Source organism: Sturnus vulgaris, chromosome 6, assembly GCF_052056855.1.
Source record: "Sturnus vulgaris isolate bStuVul1 chromosome 6, bStuVul1.hap1, whole genome shotgun sequence".
Taxonomy (NCBI): Eukaryota; Metazoa; Chordata; class Aves; order Passeriformes; family Sturnidae; genus Sturnus; species Sturnus vulgaris.
In genome coordinates this window covers 33,067,072-33,088,180 of record NC_142248.1, presented here as the reverse complement: position 1 = coordinate 33,088,180, position 21,109 = coordinate 33,067,072, and the positions used below count along the sequence as shown (strand labels likewise).

The window sequence follows — 21,109 nt, the reverse complement described above, 5'->3', positions numbered from 1 at the left end:
ATTCCTCCTAACTGCTGCAGAAATCCTTTTTAGATTTAGAGATAATTTTGAGGTGAGCATTTGTTGAAGACCCAATACACCTTCACCTTTCCTTTTGGAAGGAGGTGTCTGTGAAAAAGACCATCACAGCCTGAGACAACAAAAAGGAGCTTTTAAGTCAAAATCTGATTCAAATGCTTTAGACAAGCTTGTGTTTACATCTCTTTCTCCCTTGGAAAATGTTGACGTATTTTTACAGTCATTGTCATGTTTCTGCATGTGGGAAAACATGAATCCAAATGGCATTATTGTTTCGTTTGCTTACTTGTTTTCTTTTAGAATATTTTTAATGGAACTTTGTTTAATATTGAACAAAAGCATTATGTAAGTTTTATTACTTAGTAATAAAAGCAAGTCAAATCAGTGAATCAGTGAGTCTCTTATCTAATGACCTATTATTTGCAATAGATACTGTATCAAATTTCTGTTAAAATGTTTTAAAAAAACATTAGCTTCCTCTTTTGGATAAAATGACAAGCAGCTCTATTCTCATCTCTACACAAGCTTCTCAAGGAAAGGTTTTTTTTTTAATTGCTGGGTTATATCCAGAGGTATTTAATAGGGAATATGAAATATTTGGTCTCCTGATTTCAAGTTTCATTGCTGGCCTTCTGCCAGTAATGGAGCTGGTACAAAGCATGACTTAACACCAGGCCTGGAATACAAGCAAAGGAGGCTCTGCTAAAATTCCTTTTTCTCCTTGTTTGCTTTTATTATATCAAAGATTAAAAGGAGAAAAACATAGATGTTGTCTGGGTCAAGCTGAACTGCAGCCCAAGGACAGAGCCCTTTCAATCTATTGTGGGACAGCCTAAATATCTTCCACATTGTTGCCTGGGTGGTTGGAGTCTGCTGTTGGATATCAGTCTTCAGTAAATCCGCTGAAGTAGAGAGCAGAGTTGTTTTGCTGGAAGGATGAGAGAAGACTTGAAAGTTCAAAGCTGAAAGGTTGTGCTGTACTGAAGAGAGTACTGCTGTGCTATCTTTGCTTCAGTGTTTCTCTTTTCCTTCTTCAACTGCTTCATTTTCAAGTTTATGTCTATAGTAGCTCATCTGCTCTAAAAATAATTAGGCAGAAACCCTTCATGTTTATGCAGATCTATATTCTGGTAGTGGAGCCTCTCTGTGCTATCACTTACGTTATATCAAGAGTTTTCCAGTCTCTTAAGTGATCTTCACAGGTCACTTACTGGTGCTACAGTTCTGCCTTGGTAAGAAAGAAAACCAAACTACCCCAGTTCCTGCCTTCTAGACAAAGTATATGGCTTTGAAAACTGAGTGTGTTTGTAGTACATGATGCCTGAGTGTGCAGCAGTTTCTAGTAAAGAATCAAAGTTTATGAAAGGTTTCACATCAGCTACTATGATTGTTCCTGTGAAACTAAGAAAATTGACTTTTCTTATTGTAATTTCCTGTTGTAGAGAATTGATGTAGGGTTCAGATTTTTAAATTACTTACTTAAAGTAGTTTTCTGTGCATGGTTATTGAAACTTTCTTTTGTATGTGTTGGTGATGTACTGGTGAGAGGTGTGGGAGACTGGGAAAGTGCTGGCAGCCTAAAGGCCCAAGGGGAAGCTGGATGATTTCCTTTGGGAATCCCGGTGCAACTGGATGGTTTTGTTTTTCAATGAAGGGTTAACGCTTTGTGATGGAAATCCAAACAACAAATAGTGTGAGGAAAAAAAGCAGAGTTATGAGGACTTGAGTGCATTTTGATGCTCCTGTCCCCTGTACAGCTTCAGCAATTAATCTCTAGCTGTGTTCAAACAGAAAAGACACATACAAATACACTGACCTTGTTCTCCATTCAGAGCCTCTTTGAAAAGAGGTTGTTTCTGGATTCAGTTAAAAGGAGAGATGTGTGGCCTGTCCCCAGATTAGCTCTAGGAGACACTTCAAGTTCAAGGTCTTTCCTTAGATGACATACATCTTCACTGCTCTGAGTTTTGCCATTCCTGTTCTTTCTGGCTATCTGAGTTCCTAGGCCTGCAAATGGAGAAGAGTTGGAGAATAGTACCTGACATAGATTTAATGCTGACAAATTTCCTCATTTTGTAAAGAAAGCTGATTTGCTCAAAGCTCAAAAGCCTTTGTGTGTGTTTGAAGGGGCTGTTGCCTTGTAGTCATTACAGTTCTTCTTGACATTAGAGTAGTTTGTTCAAGTTCTCCAGACTCTAAATGGCTTTTGGAAAACAGCTCCCACCTCCTTCATCCGTTATTTCATGCTTGCCTTACAGAGATTTTTTGGAGGCTCCTTAAGGCAACAGGATAAGAAATCAGTCACTGGAAAGTCAGCTTAGATGCTCGTTTCTCTTGACATGTTGACTGGTATAGAATGGCCTTGAGGTTGTGTCTTATTCCTGTTAAATTTCATTATATTGTGGCAAGCTTAGTGCTTGGATGGTCTTTACATATGGTTTGGGCTATTACCATTAGAAATAAAGCACTGCGAGGTTCCCATCCAGAAAGCATAAAAAAGCCAGGCTCCCTCTGGAAATATTTAGAGTAACATGAGCCAAATTAACAGGTCGAATACCTGAATCCCAGGAAAGCAATGCTCAGGTGAACATCAGGAAGATTCAGGAAGGTACACAAGGAGCTAAGAGACAGAGAAATCATTCCCTCCTTGGAGGATGGTAAAGGTGATAAGTCCACAGGCAGGAGAATGTGTGTGTGAGTGGAAGGATCAGTACAGGCAGAGTAGGGGCTGGGCCAGGATGGAAGTCCAGGGAACTTGGAGTCAAGGTGGAACCAGGGACTGTTCGAGGCGGATGTGTGGTCACCACAGGGTAAAAGGAAGGGCTCATACACACATCAGAAGTGCTGCAGGAGGCTTGCTGTCAGAGTTCTGCTGAGGCCACGTTTCAGAGCTGTGACATGTTCAGTCTGGGTCCTGTGCTTGCCTGCTGCCCATCAGGGTGAGGAGCTCATCTCTGTGAGGAGCTCGTCCTCTCAGCGTGCTGGGGCAGGCACGCAGACACACAGTGTGCTAACTGCTGTCTTTTAAACGGAGGCACAGAGGGACTAAACGAGATGTCTTGTTACACTCTGGAGATGTTGAGATACTCAAGTACAGTTTCACTATCAGCGAGTTCAAGCTAATGCCCTAGTCACTGGATCATGCCAGCTAACAGGGTGAGTTTAGGCACTGCATAAAAGGGCACGTATGCATAGACATGTGTGGGTGTTTAAGAGGCATTAGGTAATAAGATACTCTAGCTCTAAAAAAAATAAAATCTCATCTGTATTTCAAAGCTGATTGCTCTTCTTAAGACTCTGGAAGTACTAGGGGCAGGAGACTCATGCAAACTGTATATTCTGGGGTTTAGTGACTGGAAATGAACCCAACTTCTGCTCCATTGAGCTGATGAGGCTTTTTATCCAGGCTGTACTGCTGTTGTCTCATCTGGGTCTGACAGTCTTGATGACCAGCTGTGCAAAAGGCTGTCCCTTACTTTTCCCATAGGGCAGCAAGGTTGAACATATCTTTGGGGAATTAATTATTTGTGTTCTGCAGGGATTACTGAATATGTCAGACACAAGTCTTGCCACTGAGGGGTACCTCGTGCCCTGTGAAGGAAAGCTGCTTGTGTCTTGTGGGTCATGTAGTAGGTTCATTAAACCCCAGTGCTGGCTCCTCTTAACCTCAAATGAATAATCTCCTTTCAGCAGCCATCAGTTCAGACTATGTAGTCACCAGAAAGCAACAGTTTTCCAGTTCTGGGGTGGAGAAATTTGCATCCCCAGTTTGTATCTGGAGCAAAATCACTTTCTGGGAATAGATTATGCTGTTCTTTTCTCTCCAGCAAAGTGCATCTCCTGAGGCCATCTCGTCATACTCTGAAGTACCTTTTGTAGTATTTTTTCCTCTTTGAAAAAATCAATTTAAATGAAGTAGAACTTCATGGAAGTCTATTAATTGTAGGAGCTTTTGCATTAATAGATTTAAAGAAGTAAGTGGAAGCATTAGGATGGATTTGGGAGGTTGGATGAAACAAAGAAAGATGCTAACTTTGGATATATTTGTCTGATTTTAAGTAGAGTAAGATGGATGCTTCTTTCCCACTGACTTTATAGAGCCAGGTTGGGGCAATGATGAAGGAATTCAGCTTCTGTTCTAAGAAACAGAAGGAAGTTTTGTTGGGTTTGCAAGGCCAATACCTGGCAGCTGTGTCTGTGTTCCTGGCCAAGATGCAGTAGTCCAGTCATGACCTCAGTGAATGGGGAATTGAGTTCCCAAGATGAAGATCCATGAGGTCATTAACTTTACTTTGTTCTTGTAGTCAGAAAAGGAGAGTATGAACATAGAGAAATAGCAAGCAATGAAGACACAGTGAAGCAGCAATCTCTTCAGCTCTGCCAAAAAAATATTCAGCCCTTATCGTCCAGCCCTTAACACTGTCTTCAGCCCAGTAGAAGACAGAAATAAAAACAACATAAAAGAACGCAGATGTATTTCTGAGCCTACTTCAGATAGTGGTGATGTTCACATGCAGTAATTGAATGCAAGGCTGACCCCAAGATAGCTGTGTGCCATCTTTCTTCTCCTAATGTCTTTTCTCAGCCCTGCTCACAGTTCTTACTATGGCACTGGGCCACTGACTCCCTTATGAGCTAATATGGTTGCAGCACAGGTTTTGCTACTGATAGAATCTAGAGGAGGAATTTGCCATCTAAACCAGTTAGCTGCCATATTTGTGTTTGTTTCAAGTGTCAGTGTTTTGACTGTCTGGGGACTTTCTCCGTTGCCAAAGTCCATTTGGCTCCCGTTGAAGAGAAGCTGGACTTTTAACATTATATATTCTCTTCCTCATTATTCTCTCTTCTCATTATTTTTCTACAGTCTTGAACCAACCTAATGCCATTTTTTTTCTATATATTGTTTTGCAGGAGTACATTGATGCTCATCCAGAAACCATTATCCTAGACCCTCTCCCAGCTATTCGTACACTTCTGGATCGATCCAAGTCCTATGAGCTGATTCGGCAAATAGAGGCGTACATGCAAGGTAGGCCAATACCTGTGCTCCCTGGAGGCTTCTTTTGTGACTGGAGAAGAAAGCAGCTTCCTTCTGGAGGCTGGATGTGAAGTTTGAAGTAGTGGTTTTGGGCCCTTTGCATTGTCTCTCCATGGGAGAATGAACACTGAAGCATTCCTGTGTCACAGGATTGCCCTCTGGAATCCTGTGCTCTTCTTTTTCCATATACACAAAGGAGGTTTGTATCTGATTAAAAATACGATGTGGATTTAATGGGGAGCATATTTACCACAGTGTGCACTCTCAGAAATCTTCTGGAAAACATTGTCTTCTTGTTGTGTGCTGGTAAATTGAAATGACTGTACAGAGTCAGCAGCTTGTAGTAAGAACCCTGAGGCCTGAAAATGAGGCAGAAGAAGAAAATTTGGTTTTGGAAAGGACCAAAAGAAATTAAAGTGTAAATACAGCAAAGGTCTTTGAGAAGTCCTGGAAGCCTATTGGACAGGCTAATTGCTAGGTGGAACTTAAATGCACGTCTGGTACTGGCTTGTTACCTGACATAAACTATTGTCCTTAATTGGTATCATTTGTGCTGTATTCCATGTTAGGAGTCATGCCTTTTCAACCTGAATGATTCTATTACCTTCTCATTTTAACCATTGCAATTTTTGGGTTAAGTTAGTCTTTCATTTCCCTTTCTACTTCTGCTAGTATCATGTTCCTGAAACATTTATTGGCTTTTGAATTTAAATCTAGAATAGCTCTGAAGTAACTGTTTCATATGTTAGATGACTGTAATGGGGGAAAATTGCATTTATGAACTTTGTTCTAATGGGATGTTATTGGAAATACCATTGAGATTGTGTTTTCACTGTCTTGAGGGGCAGGTAAGAAGCTCAGCAATTTGTATTATTACAGTTGTGGATTTATGGACATATTATTTGTGTATAACCTGCCTGGCCCCACTGGCACCATCCTATGTAGAAATAAGACTAATAATTCGTAGCACTCCCCCTTATCTTTTGGAATCTCTTAGGGAGAAAATCCTCAATTGCTTTAGAAGGATTTTGTTTTGGAGTGGCTATTTCTGTTTGTGAGTAGGAGAAGGGCGCTGAGGGAAATCAGTGCTCTGAGGGAGTGGTTGGGATTTTGTTCTAACAGAAAAGATATTCAGTAGAGTTTGGTTTTGTTCTTTTTTTTCTTAAATTGCTATCAGTACTATTGTTATCCCTATAAGAACAATATGTTTGGGAGAGCATCCAGTTTTTGCAAGTAGTTTGCCTTCCGCATATTTCAGCCTCCTTTGGTCAAACTGATGAGAAAAAGAAATAAGTGCTTAAGGAGGAAAAAAAAAAGGAAATTTGTATTCAGGTAAAACTTACAATTTAAAGAAGAAGCTGTTAATAAAGTTGAGGAATGAAGTAAGGAATGGCATTCGCTATTGTCACTGGCTGCTGCAGTGTTTGGTGACCGTATTTCCCCTGACCCTCTGTCCCCCTCCCCCCAGTCTTATCTTATTTCTGTCTCATAATCAGAAATATCATGAGTAAGACCTTGAACCAACTCTGTATTTAGCAGGGGAAATCTCAGGAGAGATGAATAATTGTCTAACTTCTTGTTCTGGCCTAAGTAGATCAGCCTCTGTATTCCTGCACATGATGATCTGCAGTAAGAGAAAAGTTACACCACTCTAGACAGTGCTGTGGGTTTTATTCTCTTTCCTTGTTTTCACTTGCTAAGTTATATTTTCTCTACTGCAGCTACCGTCTCATATCCCAAGGCCATGAGCATTTAGAAAACCCAAACAAGAAGTAATACATCTGTGAATAGAGCTCATAGGAGCCACATCTTTATTGTTCTGGAATTTCATTATGGAAGAAACTACTAAGAAAATAATATCCTAGTCTTTAGCTGTAACTCGAGAACCCTTTTTATCACACACTACAAAATTGATGTGATGGGCTAAGTTCAGTGCAAGAGATTGTCTCTTCCAAAGGAGTGTTGTAAACTCAGGAGGGTTGAGTTTGTATGTAAGGAGAAGCCTTCTGCTATTTAAAATCCTTCAAAAGAAAACTCAGTTTTTATTTACAGATCAGTTTTGGATTTCTGTGATTATTGCCTCTATTTCAATTATGTTTTAAAGTAACTCTAAATGAAGCATAATCTTTATTTACGATCCTCAGTTTACACTTTATTTTAACCCTGTAGACCTTAGAGCAACTGTAAAACTCAAGATTTGCACCACTTAGGTTAAAGAGAGGGTGACCACATGCTCTGCTGAGGTGACTGTTCTGCAGCAGTGGGCCCCATGGTCTATAAACAGTTTGATTTTAACTCTAATTATTTTTCAGCCAAGTCACCATCCTTTTGACAGAGAATTCTCCATGCTTCCTGAAAAAGGGAATCCCTATTTGAAGTGTCCAGACATTGCACGTGGACATTGTTAGGCTATCTGAAAGTGCCATATCTTGCTCTTTATGGAGTCAAGTGTCTGAGGGATAAGTACTTTGATCCCACCTCCTGAGAATGCTGAGATACTCCTTGTGTCTGCTGCCAGTCTGTGGCCACTAAAGAAACTGAGGTGGAGAAGAGCCAGTACCAGGCCAGAGTTGTACCAGTAGCCTGAAGGAAAGCATGGGGTTGATCCAGGGCTTTCCATGTCCTAGTCTGACACTAACCACTCAGTCCTTGTGGAAATAGAAGGTTCACAGACCTGCCCAATCACTGAAGTTGGAAAAGGCCTCTTGAAAATATACAGTGCAACTCCAAGGTCAAAGCAGAATCTCTAAAGCAGGCTCCTCAGGTCCTTGTCCAGTTGGGTTTTTGTGTTTCTCCACAGATGGAGACTGCAGAACTCTCTGATCAATCTGCTCCAGGATTCCCCTTGAACCTGGTGTGCTAGCATGCTACTGGTAATGCTGAGGTGATTTGTGGGGATTGTTCCTTTATTCAGTTTGGACAGTGATATCTCCCTTGGAAGGAAGTAGGACTCTCTTCTGGGAAAAACAATTTATGAGATTTTAATATTGGTTTTAATGGATTCTATTTTGGAATCAATAGTCTTGCTGGAGCTGTGCCTTCCTCTTTTTCCTGGTCTCTGTTATTTAAAGTGCAAGCTCTAAGAGAACTAGTTATTCTGCAACCTGTATGTCTGAATCTTTTTTAAAAAAGATTTGAAAAAATAAAGGTTGCATTCCCAGCTAGTGTCCTATAGCAGGTCTATGTTGAAATGAATCACTGAATAGATTTTTTTGATGTCACAGTTGTTCTCTCAGCAGTTGTATTGCTTTGTTTACTTATCTCTGAAGAATTGCTTCTTATATAAAAGTGCTCTTGATCAGTTTTGGTGATGTTTGGTGAAAGATTAGGAGCATTATTTAATACAAGTTTCATTTTTAACAGGGTATTGTATGATTAGAACTGTGTCAGCCTTTTTAAAGCTCTAACCTGATAAAAATAACTAAATTTTCTGTGTTGAAAAGTTGTGGCCTTTCAGGTTTGAAATTCAAAATCTGACACTTAAAATTATGCCTAAGTTGGTAATGAATGATCACTGTGACTGGGCACATTACATTGTCATATTACATTTTTTATTTAAAAATTAAAAGCTTTGAAAATTCCCCATGTATCTTAAAAGTAATAATCCAAAAAGTACACATGCTACTCACTCAGTGTTCTATCTAGTTCGTTCCCATCTGCAGCTTAGCTTCCTCTTCTGTCTCAAGTGACTTACTGGTTTCTCTGATAAGGTTTGAACTTGCAGACCCTGAAGTTAATTTCTTTGACTACTTGCTCCTGGCTTTTTCTTCCATTGTTTTAAAATTTTGTTGCTCTTAAATTTAGCTCCAAATCTAAAATTTGTACAGACAATAGTCTTTGTGGAGCTCTCCTAGAAAAGAGAACTCCTGCATGAGCCGAGCTGCAACTCCTTAATTATTCTCTTCCTAGCAGCTGTCTTTCAAGTATGGGAACTATTTCCTCAGGACACTCTAAAAAGTATACACCTCTTTAGCTTTGATATTTTAATCCTGGCATAGAATCAAAATAATTTATGTTTGATTGTTTACTATTGTATGAGATGCAGTTGCTCCTGTATGTGCTCCTTTCTCGTTTTGGGAGATATTACAGAACAGATCACAGTATCCTTCTCTATTCCCTGGATTTCTTTTTATCAGATTCTGTCTGTCTTAGAAATACTCCTCTCACAGCTGCATGTATCTTTTGTTACTAGGAGACAAACTTAGTATGATGAAATGGGTAAGGCATTTGATTTGGGGCTTGAGGTTTTCTGCTTGGTGCTGGTTCTGCCTTGCTGCGTCATTTTGGACATTTTGTGCATCTCTTTCTTCTCCTGACACTCATCTGCCTGTCAAGGAATACAAGCAGGTATTGTGATACAGTGAGTCTCTGTGCTGAGAAAACTGTGTAGGTATTCTTCTAACTGAAAGTGTGGACCAGTCGTTGAGTAGAAAACTGCATCTACAGTTCAGCACCAAAGCAGATGGTCAGAGATGGGTTTTTTGGACATTATGGAGCGTGTACATTGTTGGAGCAGTGCATACTTAGAACTTCTCAAAATCAGGCCACCCAGTTAAAAGTGCATGAAAATAGCTGTATATACACAGCTTTAGGCATTCACCTTTTGAAACTGTATCCTCTTTTCTCTGTGGCCTACTTTTCAGGGCTGTTTTGGTCAGAAGGGAGAGAAGAATAGTCACACAGGTGTCTGTCAACTTCAGACAGCTCTTATTTTTATTTGAAGCTCCTATTAAATTGAAGCCAGATTTTTCTTTTCACTTTAAAGTCTCTTAATCACCCACCTGGTGCTCACTTCTTTATGTAGGGACATATCAGTAAAGTATCTTTAGTTAAAGGGCTGATGTCAGCTACTGTAAATAACCACACCAATTTTTGGGTGCAGAATCCTCCCTTGTTGATTGTATGCTCTCTTTCCACCAAGAACACATGCAGATAGATGTCTTAATAACCCAGTCAAAATGCGTGGTGTATGATTCTCTCACTGGATTTTAATTTCTGTCTGAAAACTACTACACCTGTGTGGAAGGAAGGAGTTGGAATGGAGCTGATATTCTCTGTGCCAGTAAGCAGTTTGTCCAGAGTGCCTCAGCTCACAGCAGTGTTGCACGTGGCAGTCCTCTCTACCCAGCTGCCAGCACTTGGTAGGGCTCAGTCCTGCACTGTGAAACTGGAAGCACACCGGGACATTTGCCCCAGGAAAGTGTCACCTGACATCCTTCTCATAAAAGCTTATTCATTCATCTAGGAGAAGGATAACAAAGAGACATCAGCATGTTGGTTTTATGATAACAAGCCCTGGCTTTGAAATTTAAACTAGACAGCTGCTTCCAAAGGAGTAATCCTGTCCTGAGAGAGGTGTCAGGAAAAGAAAGTGGGAAGCCCCAGAAGGAACTTGGAATCTTCTGTCTTGCTCTTACTAAAGCAGTTTACAAAAGATTTCCCAAGGTAAGACTGTTGAAAGTTAGCCATTTCATTATCACAAAATATGAACAGGGTCTCCATTCCCTTCCTGCCTCTCGTCTCTCCCTTCAGATCTTCATTATTTTGAGCTGTGATCTCTGTCCCAGCATAGGTAGGAGGGAGCCTGGGGCATCTGTGGCTGTGATGGGCACAGTCCCTGTTCTCCCAGCCAGGAGTGGCAGTCAGCCAGCCTGCTGCCACTGGCCTCCTGAGATCCATCAGCTTGGGGCTGTTCAAGTGACTCTGCAGGCCAACAGGCACAAAGCCCAGAGAATAATACAGAAAACATTTTTATTGTTTTGTCACACAGTGTGCCAGTCAGAACTCCTTGAACCAACAATCAATCTTCATCTTGGATCTTAGTAGTCTTAATGGCCACTGAACTTTCAAAATAAGCCTGCCTGTAAAATTCAGATGTTATTTTTGGGTGCACTCTTTAACTCTCATGTGTTTTTTAGACCAGATCTGAGGAATCTGCACCCTACTTTCACTCTCTTTTGCTTATCTGAATCTGAAAAGAAAAAAGGCTTGACCTTTTATCCATTTATTACATACCAGTGTTGGAAACTTTTGTTTTACATCTACATGCATGATTTCAAAGCATTTTTCCACTTGATAAAGCTGAAAAAGTGGAAAGGTTTATATCTACTTAAGTGAGAGCTGCTATGAATTTTATGTTAGGGGCTTGAGTGAATCTGAAGATCAACTGAATCTGGATTTTTTAGGGTTAAGATATAAGCCATGACTGCACTCCGTGGTTATAGGACATTCCTAAGACATCTCCAGTTTGGGTTTTATGAACAAAACATGGATTAATTCTTGAGGATTCTTGTCTCTCTAGAATTAGGAAAAGAGGAACAGGGATTCTTCTTGTCATGATGAAGTCTTCACTGGATAAACTAGATGTTTTAAATTCCAGCATGGTTGTGTTTCAAGTTATTCTGATCCTCTTGAGCAGAAATTTTCTTGGCTGACATCCAAATTTCCCAAGTATCTGAGTGCTACAAAAAGTAATGAAGGAGCTTTGAAATATAAATTGCTCAAAGTATCGATGTAAAAATTTACTGGGAATGCTTTTTGCAGTAAGTGGTTTTTCACAATGTTTCTACTCATATTGTCACAAGATCAAAGGTCAAGAAATAAGTCCTGAAAAATGATACCTTTAATCTGAGTTGGAAACCAGGGTTTGGCTGATAGAATATTACTCCAGTTCTGGTGTAATGTGTTTGTATCACTTTTGCTGAAGAAGCAGTTTGTTCTGGTTTGGACAAGAAAAGTAGCATCCCTTACATTATCTCAGATAAGTATCTAGCCAACATGTGGTAAGCCTGGTTAGATTCTAATCTCTTCTCATGCAGAGTCCAGCAGGACCTTAAGGCTTAATCAGGGTTGCATGGAATCAGCTAATGGTATCACTGCCTGGGAGTATGCTTTCCTTTACCACTAGGGCCACTAACACCCTGTCTAAAATCACTATTGGCTCCCATTTCTCTTATCTGCTGGCTTTGTGCAGCTGTTCCTGCTGAGTGTATCAGTAAAGAAAATCATGAAAGCTTGAGTGCATTTATGTTCTTGACGTCAGTAATTGGGTCTGTCTCATGAATTTTCCAAATGGCTTTCAGAAATTAGAGTGGATGGGGCTGAAAGTGTAAAGGTTGATTGGAGGGACTTGATATGAATTTCTTGAATAGTTTATGACTAAGTGGAACTAAACCTCTATGGTCAGTTGCTTGATAGTCTTCCTGCACAAGGTTGTTTACTTGTCATTGTCATTTGATACAGTACACCACTAACATCTTGCTTTTCTCTCTGAGACACCCTTTTTACAGTAGTGCTTGGGAAGTGCTGATGTGTAAATGCTGCATATTGGATGGAAATAGAGATCCCAATGCATTAATGGGCTGATGCAGCTGTATGGAGACAGTTGGCACCTCTGGAGGTGCCAGTAATTGTGGTTCAGATCACTGCATTTGTGTAAAGGAAACAAAACTGATTCAGCAGGAGACAGCTTTACTCCAGGAAAACAAAAAGATGCTATGCTGAGAAGAAAAAGCGGTACTGTCACAGCCATGTGTTGCATCCCTTCATATCCTGTTGGTGGGCAAGGTGTACATGGAGCATATTTCAGAACTCCTTCCATTTGTAGGGAAGTATATAATCTGTTTAGTTCTGTACACTGAGAGTGAACCACTGCTTGTTAAATTGGGTTAAAATCACAGAATCACACAGAATGACTAGGTTGGAAGAGACCTTCAAGATCATCGAGTCTAACCCACACCCTAAAATCTCTAAACCATGGCACCAAGTGCCACATTCAATCTTTTTTTAAACACATCCAGGATGGTGACTGCACCACCTCCCCAGGTTGACCATTCCAGTACTTTATCACTCTTTCCATAAAAAACTTCTTCCTAATATCCAACCTATATTTCTCTTGGTGCAACTTAAGACTTGTGTCCTCTGGTTCTGTTGGTTGTTGCCTGGTGAAAGAGACCAGCCCTCACCTGACTACAGCCACCTTTCAGGGAGCTGCAGAGAGTGATAAGGTCACCCCTGAGTCTCCTTTTCTCCAGGCTAAACAACCCCAGCTCCCTCAGTCACTGCTCACAGGGTTTGTGTTCCAAGCCCCTCACCAGCCCCGTTGCCTCCTTTGGACACACTTAACATCTCAAGGTCCTTCCTAAACTGAGGGGACAGAACTGGACACAGCACTCAAAGTGTGGCCTCACCAGTGCCAAGTAGAGGGGAAGAATGACCTCCCTGCTCCTGCTGGCCACACTATTCCTGATACAGGCCAGGGGCCATTGGCCTTCTTGGCCAGCAGGGCACACTGCTGGCTCATGTTCAGCCGGCTGTTCACCAGTACCCCAGGTCCTTTTCTGCCTGGGCACTGTCCAGCCACACCATCCCCAGCCTGTAATGTTACAGGGGGTTTTTGTGGCCAAACTGTGGGGCTTGATACTTGGGCTTATTAAACCTCATCCTATTAGATTCTGCCCATCCATCCAACCATTCCAGGTCTCTCTGCAGAGCCCTCCTACCTTCCAGCAGATGGACACATGCTTCCAGCTTAGTGTCATCTGCAAATGATGAGACTCAGTGCCCTCATCCATGTCATCAGTAAAAATATTGAACAGGACTGGCCCCAGCACAGACCCCTGAGGGACACCACTGCTGCCTGGTCCCCAGCTGTAGGCAGCACCATTCACCCCTCTCTGGGCCTGGCCATCCAGCCAGTTCTTAACCCAGCAAAGAGTGCTCCTGTCCATGCTGTGGGCTGCCACCTTTTCCAGGAGTGTGCTGTGGGAGACAGTGTCAAAGACCTTGCTGAAATCCAAATAGACAACATCCACAGCCTTTCCTGCATCCACCAGGTGAGTGACCTGGTCATAAAAGGAGACCAGTTTGGTCAAACACACCCTACACCTCCTAAACCCATGCTGGCTGGGTCTGATACCCTGGCCATTGTGTAATGCTGCATGATGACACTCAATATAAACTGTTTCATAACCTTACCAGGTACTGAGGTCAAGCTAACTGATAGTCTGAATAACAGAAATTGTGTATCCCTCAAATGGCACTGTCCATGTTGCTCTAGTTGCCTCTAGTTGGCCTTCTGGCCAACTAGAGCTCTTGGAAACTGTCAGCTAGAAATTAAATAGCTGAACTCAAGTCAGGACGTTGAAATAACTTTTTAAATAAAAGTAACTCCTCAGAGGGCAGATCTTAAGTAAACTGAAGCATCAGAAAACACTTGACAGAGACCAAAGGTACGGAGAAGATAAACTCCTTTCAATGTGGCAAATCAAGCATCCCATACTAGTGGCATTTCAGGACTTTTATTATTAATGCTGGAAAAGGTAGATGAACACAGGATACTAAATTTTTTAGATAAGTCCAAGTTGTTTAGTTTTTTTTTCCAGACAAAGGGAAACAGCAATATCAGACAGATTTACCAAAAGACAGTGAAGAGTCAGCATAATGATAAATCCACTTTATAGCAGTTTCTTGGACCTATAAAAAAGTAATATGGACATGCATTGTTTAACTTTTGCATTGACTCATTACTCAGGACAGACCTCAGTGTTGCACTGGGTAGCTTACTGGAAACTTCTGCCCCCTCAGCCTCAGTAGTCAAAAGAGAACAGAATCAAACAAAAAGATTATGGTGGCCAAAAATAGCACTGAAGACACTGAACATACAGTTGTGTAAATAAAGAACTTTCTTTTTCCCAAAGACTGTTTTCAGTTCTGCTTTCCTGAATTTAAAAATATGCATTAGAAGTGAAAGGAATCCTTGAAAAAAGAGACGTGGTCAATGCCAAGCGACAGCCACAAGCAAAGAGTAAAATCAGTCTCAGGCTAGCAAAGGTGAAACAAAACCTGAGCAACAAAATATGAATAAATAGAGATATGTTCCCCTTTTTTCTACTGTGTCAGAGTTAAAGTTCCATTGAATGGCTGTGCAGTTGCCATAAAAGATCAACTAAGATCATAGCTTCACTGAAAGAGGTTGGACACATTCACAACTAGGTTTGAGAGGTTTACAAACCATTGTGGTTGGTGGTATATAGTAGTGACTGGTGGATGTTAAAAAGAAACTCCATGATGAGCTATGAACTCCATAAGTTGGGATATGTTGGGGGACAATATATACTCCCTTTTCTTTATTTGAAACCCACTGCCAAGTTGAAAAGATGGAGATGACACGGTGTCAACTTAATTGTGTTCTCATTTGGTTTGATAATTCCAGCTTTCATTTCTCATCTCCAGGGAAGCAAGAATGCCTGAAAGTGCAGTGAGGATTTAAAGCACTTTCTCTACTCCATAACTTTTAAACCTCATGCAAGGAGTAATGCTTTAGTGCTTTCACTGTCCTGTGAATAAAGTCTTGGTATTTAATATAAATCATTATGAGCACTCAGCACGTTAAATAGCAAGTCAGATAGAGCCAGATGTGTTAAAACTGTTATTCTTTCAGAAATATGGCTGGATGATGTGATTATGACTTTTTTCTTTGATAGCTTTCTCTTCTACTGTATTAAGACCCTGTAGAGCAAGACAAAGGAGTCTGTTCACGAGAGGACAGAACTGAGGCATTGTGGGACAGCCCTGTAATACATGACAGGGAGGGAATGGTACTGAACACTCTTGAAGAAGCTTTTCTATCAGGTTATATTCTACTAGAGGATCAAGGAGGTCACCCTCCAGATCATACTGGTGCATTGTCTGGGACAGGGTGTTACATAACACACTGGGAGTTTTCAATTTTTAAAACATTTTGTTTCATTTCCTCTCTTGCTGCTTGGTGAACTCATGAGGAAGACTGACCAGTTGCAAAATTTATCTCCTATGTAGTTATGGAAATGATTGAACAGATAATGTTTCACAGTCTCACCCACCTGCCCACCCTAACAAGCCTACTCCACGATCAGAATAACTGCAGCTTTTTCCTTGCTGCAGTGCAGCTGCCAGCTTCTGTGGTTTCTGCTGGGGCAAGGAGGGAAGGAAGCACTCAGCTGTTACTGAATGTTAACTTTAGATGTGGCATTGGGTTTCCTACACAAGGGAGTGTTCATATCTCAGGTCCCCTTCTTAATCAGCTTGAGGATGCCATGTGGGTGTTTGCTCTGTCTCTGATTGAGTGCCAGCAAGCAGTCAGCAGTGAAATCTTTCCTGCAGAGATGCACAGTGTCAGTCTTGCAGACATGTACCCACCACCCATCTGCTGACAAATGAGTATTCTGAATGAGGTCTTTTTTTTGGCAAGTGATGCTAAACATACTGTGAAGGCAATGGAAGATGTTAATGTTCAGGAAGAGCTTTATCTTTGTTGATCTGTATTTTTTTAATGTTTGAGGGTCCAATGAGATCTTGGTTGTGTGGGACAGTTGAGCTTCACTGAAGCAATTTCTTCACTTAACACTGAGAGTTTATTCTGTCACATCACCTCACTTAGGCACTGGTGTGTTGACAACACATGCAGGTAAGTAGCAGGAACATTGAGTATGAGCCCCATCCTGTGCTAAATTCTGGTTTGTATGTAATACAATTAATCTGCGTGCAGCTATGTGGGCAAGGCACAGTCTCTGAGATTTAAAGGATCTATGGTCATAGGATCATAGATTGGTTTGGGTTGGAAAGGACCTTAAAGATCATCTAGTTCCAACCCTTCTGCCATGGAGTGGGCAAGAACATGGGGTGCCTGCAGAGGCACCTTCCATTAGATCAGGTAACTCAAGGCCCTGGCCAACCTGACCCTGAATATTTCCAAAGATAGGGTATCCACTACTTCTCTGTGCAACCTGTTCCAGTGCTTCATCACCGTCACAGTGAAGAATTTCTTCCTAATACTCTAACATCTTATTAATTGTTGAGATTCAGGGCTTTGACAACAGCCCTGCTTATTCTCTTGATCTCTAAAATGCCAGCCAAACATCCCTCCTCCCTCAGAGGAACCTTTTGAGGATTAGTCAGCACTTGGGAAGCCTGTGAATGTTTAAACTGTTTAAGAAGCTGTTTAAACACTGGTAGAAGGGGTAAATATGGGTAGGACTTTTGTTAGCAAGGCTATTGTAGTGCAGGGGAAAACTAATGAGTAGTTATGAATCTCCTGTACTAGAGGCTTTGGGAATAGATGGATAGATGAACATCTGCCAGTGTTGGTGTTAAGTGCATTTCATCTTCTCAGAATGCAATGAGACTGGGGTAGGTAACCCAGCAGCCTTCCCAGATCAGTACTTCCTGATGTTGATTGTCCTTCAGAATGAAAAACATCAATTACTGGCAATTTGAGCCAGGGATCTTAATGTGGTCATGCTGAATGTTAATAGACATCTGTCCTGTGCAGGGCCAGCACAGAGGAAGACCCATAGCAAGGTGTTTACCTGTGCTGGCATAAGATTTAAGCAATCTGAGAATTCTTGGGCTTCCACTGAGGCAAAGTTTTCATGGGTCAGTGCAGCCAGACCTGGATATGATAGGCTGTGCTCCCACAGAAAAACAGCGTGTTTCACCTGGACATAGTCCTGTTACTCTGGCTATTAGACTTCTGGGCTGAAGTTGGCTTCATTCTGCTTTTTAGGGATGCCAAGAGAGGAGCAGTGGGCTGGCTGCACCTGTTCGTATGGATGTGGTGCAGCAAGAGCAAGTATTTCCTCCTCGGTGGAGAAATCTGTGGAATGAGTTTACCACTTGCTTCACAAGGGTGAGGCAGTTGAGCGATGCATTCCACAATCAGCAGGCTCCTCTTGCCTTGGGCATTCTTCAGCAACCACACATTAAATCTAAAGCTATAAATTGTATAATTTGCATAAGATATTAGACAGAGAAGCACAATGGGACAGATGCTAATTGCTGATTTGGGAAGCCTCACAAGCATTTGCTCGGAGATAAACTGCAGTTACCTCAGTATTGGGCAATTAGTGTTGGTTTCTAAAAGGAGAGAAGTGGATCATACCAACTGATTTCTTGTACTGTTTAATTTTCTGATTTCATTGTTGCTCTTGGAGACAGTTTTTTACTTCCTTTTTAAGATAATATTTTTTGAAATTTTACTATTTTGACAAAAAGGAAAGTGCAGTATGGGGGGGGGATATTCCCACCAAGAAAGTTGAATTGCACACTCCTGTTTTGCTGCAGGAAAATGAATTCTACCACAACTTCTTTGGCATTTCATAGTTCTATCCTAGGTTGCCATGCAGGTGCACCAGTCTACAGATTAGGGAGTTTTGGTTCATTTTTGCTGCGTTTGCAACCCAGAGTTTGGTATGATTTCTGGGGATAAAATTTATGCAGGCATTTTATTGTGGTTGGCATTAATTTCTAATCAGCTCTTAGGCTGCCAGTTAGTTAAACTTTTAAATCTTAAAATGTGTTCACCTAGATAGTGGAAGTGCTATGGGGAATGTAGAGATCTACATTTGCCAGGTTTTGTAGCCACTCTGAGTGTTGTGTTTTCCAACACTGCCCCACAATGTTTGTATGCCTTCTGTTTTATGAGCTGTTAATGAAATACAGGCAGTTCTCTGTATGTGATGCTTCCCCTCAAGGTCCTGCACTGGGGGAAGTGAATGTCCTAGATGCTAGAGCTGATTGTAATTGCTTTTAGTTTTCAGTATTTTGAAAGAAAATAATGTTAGAAGAGATCTGAAAATGGCAATTTTATTTTCACTGAAGAAATGATCATTTGTAATGAGCCTAAAAGGGGTAGTGGAGAGAGTTAGAATTTTTCAGATTTGGAAAAGAAGAGAAGAAAATAGCTCTTTCCTCCCCTTCCTCTCTCCCACTCTTGCTTTACAGCTCACTAGCCCAAAAGTCCCAAGAAGAAAGGTGACTTATTCTTTTGGACATTTATTTTAAGTGAAAGTAAACAAACTTTGCTTTATGTTTCACTAAAAAGCATCTTGCTTCATGTCTTGCAGGCAGTTTGGCCTGTCCGATTTTTGAATTTAACATTAAGGACTAGTATAGCTGTAAACTAGTTGAATATAAAAGTAAAACACAAGCTTCTCACAACAGTGGGGGTCCAGATTTACAGGAGAGTCCCATCTAGGAGATTCTGTGGGTTTGTCTTCATTAGGTGTGTTGCTTTTCATTCCTTCTGTGAATGACAGCTCTGATGTGGATGCTCTTACTCAACTTCTTGCGTGGGAGGAGGGATGAACAGTACCAGAAGAAAGCAGTTTTATAGTCTGTAAAACTACATCCATGCAGGTGTTGGGGCAGGGTTACCATTCCAGATGGTAATTGTACCTTTGGCAGTAACTGCTTCATGGATGCAGCTCTTTGCAAGTGCATGCCTGTCCAAGATCATGCCATGCTTTGCCTCTTCCCTCTTGCCAGTCTTTCAGCTGGCAGGTGGCTCAAGAGCCTGGATACTTAAACAGCTGAGAATACCTTCTAATTTCAAGTCCAGGTTTACCCACAAAGTTAAGTAACACCTTGTAACAACACAAATTTCTGTCTGTGTTGGCTATTTTACAATTTGTTGCAGCCTGAACATGTGTACAAAGAAAACCAGCTCGTATTGAGGCAGAGCTGGGTTCAAAACATAATAGACATTTACTGTATGAGAATCACATCCAGATATGCACAAACTTCTCTGAAGCTGGCAGTGCTTGTCTTATCTTCCCTACTTCTATATCAGATTTACCACAAGAATTTTATCTTAAGGGAACAAAAGTGTCATAGTTCTCTATCTAATCCTATGATCAGAGTAGGGTTTTTCTCCCTTCTTATTTAGGAATAGAAAGGAATCCTTAAACAGAATTTATCTCCTAAATAAAAATATACCAAATTTTAGGTGCATTATTAACCTTTTAAGTTAGTGAATTGCACTGTTTCATTAGTGTTTGTTTAGTTGCAATGAAAGTCAAAGCCTGACTGAAACTGAAGAGTAAAACAAATGCATTTCAAATTCAATGTCATGTGTATCATGACATGCAGATGGTTTTGATCCATTTGCCTTTTGTGCTCTCAGTCAGTCTTTGTTTTTTATATTACTTTGTCCAAAAGAATTTATTTTAATAACTTTCCATACTTGGTTAGCCTTTATAGGAAAATTAATTTTTCTTTTTGTAAAGGTAGAGCTATGTGAATATCTGTTCAGGCTTACGGAGAAGTTTTTTTTTTTCCTTTGAAACCTAAGTTTAGGGAGGCTTCCTCTTCTTTTTTGACTTGAGAAAAACAACTGATTTTTTCAAAACATTTTCTGTTTTGTCCTCTGGCTGTGTCTTTTTTTTTTTTTTTTTTTTTGCTGTATACACCATGTACTGCAACTTCTAAAGACTGAAGTATTGATGTGTGGTTTTAGTGGCTGTAGGGCACATGGTATTAATCCAGGAACAGCACTGTCATTATGTTCATTAAAGCAAGGGTATTGTGTCAGCCAGAAAGTGCAGAGAGACACTGAAGTTGTTAAATCTTGTTCAAGATCTGTGTTGTGCTAGGTCTGGAAGTCTTGATCCTGTTTCAAGACTTAGTGATGGTGCCTGAGTAGGTATTATTAATCTCTCCACCTCCTTGTTTCTTCATTTCACACCCTTGTCCTTCATCAGTCCTATTTGGTTTGAAACTTCTCTGAGGGGGACATCACCTATTATTGTGTGTTTTGCACAGGACTCAAAATACAGGCCTTGCAATGCCCCTGTAATACAAATTATTCTGCAATGTTAGGAGAAGATGGGAAGGCTTCCATGGTGTCCACATAGGTTTTAATTGTAACTGTATACAGAGGAAACCTTTTGAAACTGCATTTAGTAGAAGTTCAATTCTGAGCTATGACCTGGTTTCTTTAAACATTCGGGTTTTGTCATTATTTTGAAGCCTTCAGTATCTGATGCTAAAAATACACTGTATGGAGCTTCCCGCATGTAGGTGGTTATGTAAATCTTGCCATAAATAATACTTGTTCACTCAATCATTATAGAAATGTCTCGACATGCAGTTCATAAGGGATTTGCTCAGAGCAAACCAAAATTGAGTAGAAAAACACGGATTAGAATGAGAGTTCCTAGACCTATTTAGATCCTGCTTTTATAGCAGCATTTCAATCATTTCATAGCCTAGTTTGTCATTTTTCCAATACGTAGG

General features: G+C 40.7%; 1 protein-coding gene across 4 annotated transcripts in view; it reads left to right on the top strand.

Moving 5' to 3' along the window:
* ITPK1 (inositol-tetrakisphosphate 1-kinase) overlaps positions 1-21,109 on the top strand; it is a 137,092-nt gene that overhangs the window by 72,880 nt on the left and 43,103 nt on the right. For all 4 annotated transcript variants that reach the window (XM_088166161.1, XM_014884453.2, XM_088166162.1 and 1 more), the window contains one exon: positions 4,930-5,047. In XM_088166161.1, coding sequence (XP_088022287.1) covers positions 4,930-5,047 — 118 coding nt within the window. The remainder of the gene's footprint in view (positions 1-4,929; positions 5,048-21,109) is intronic.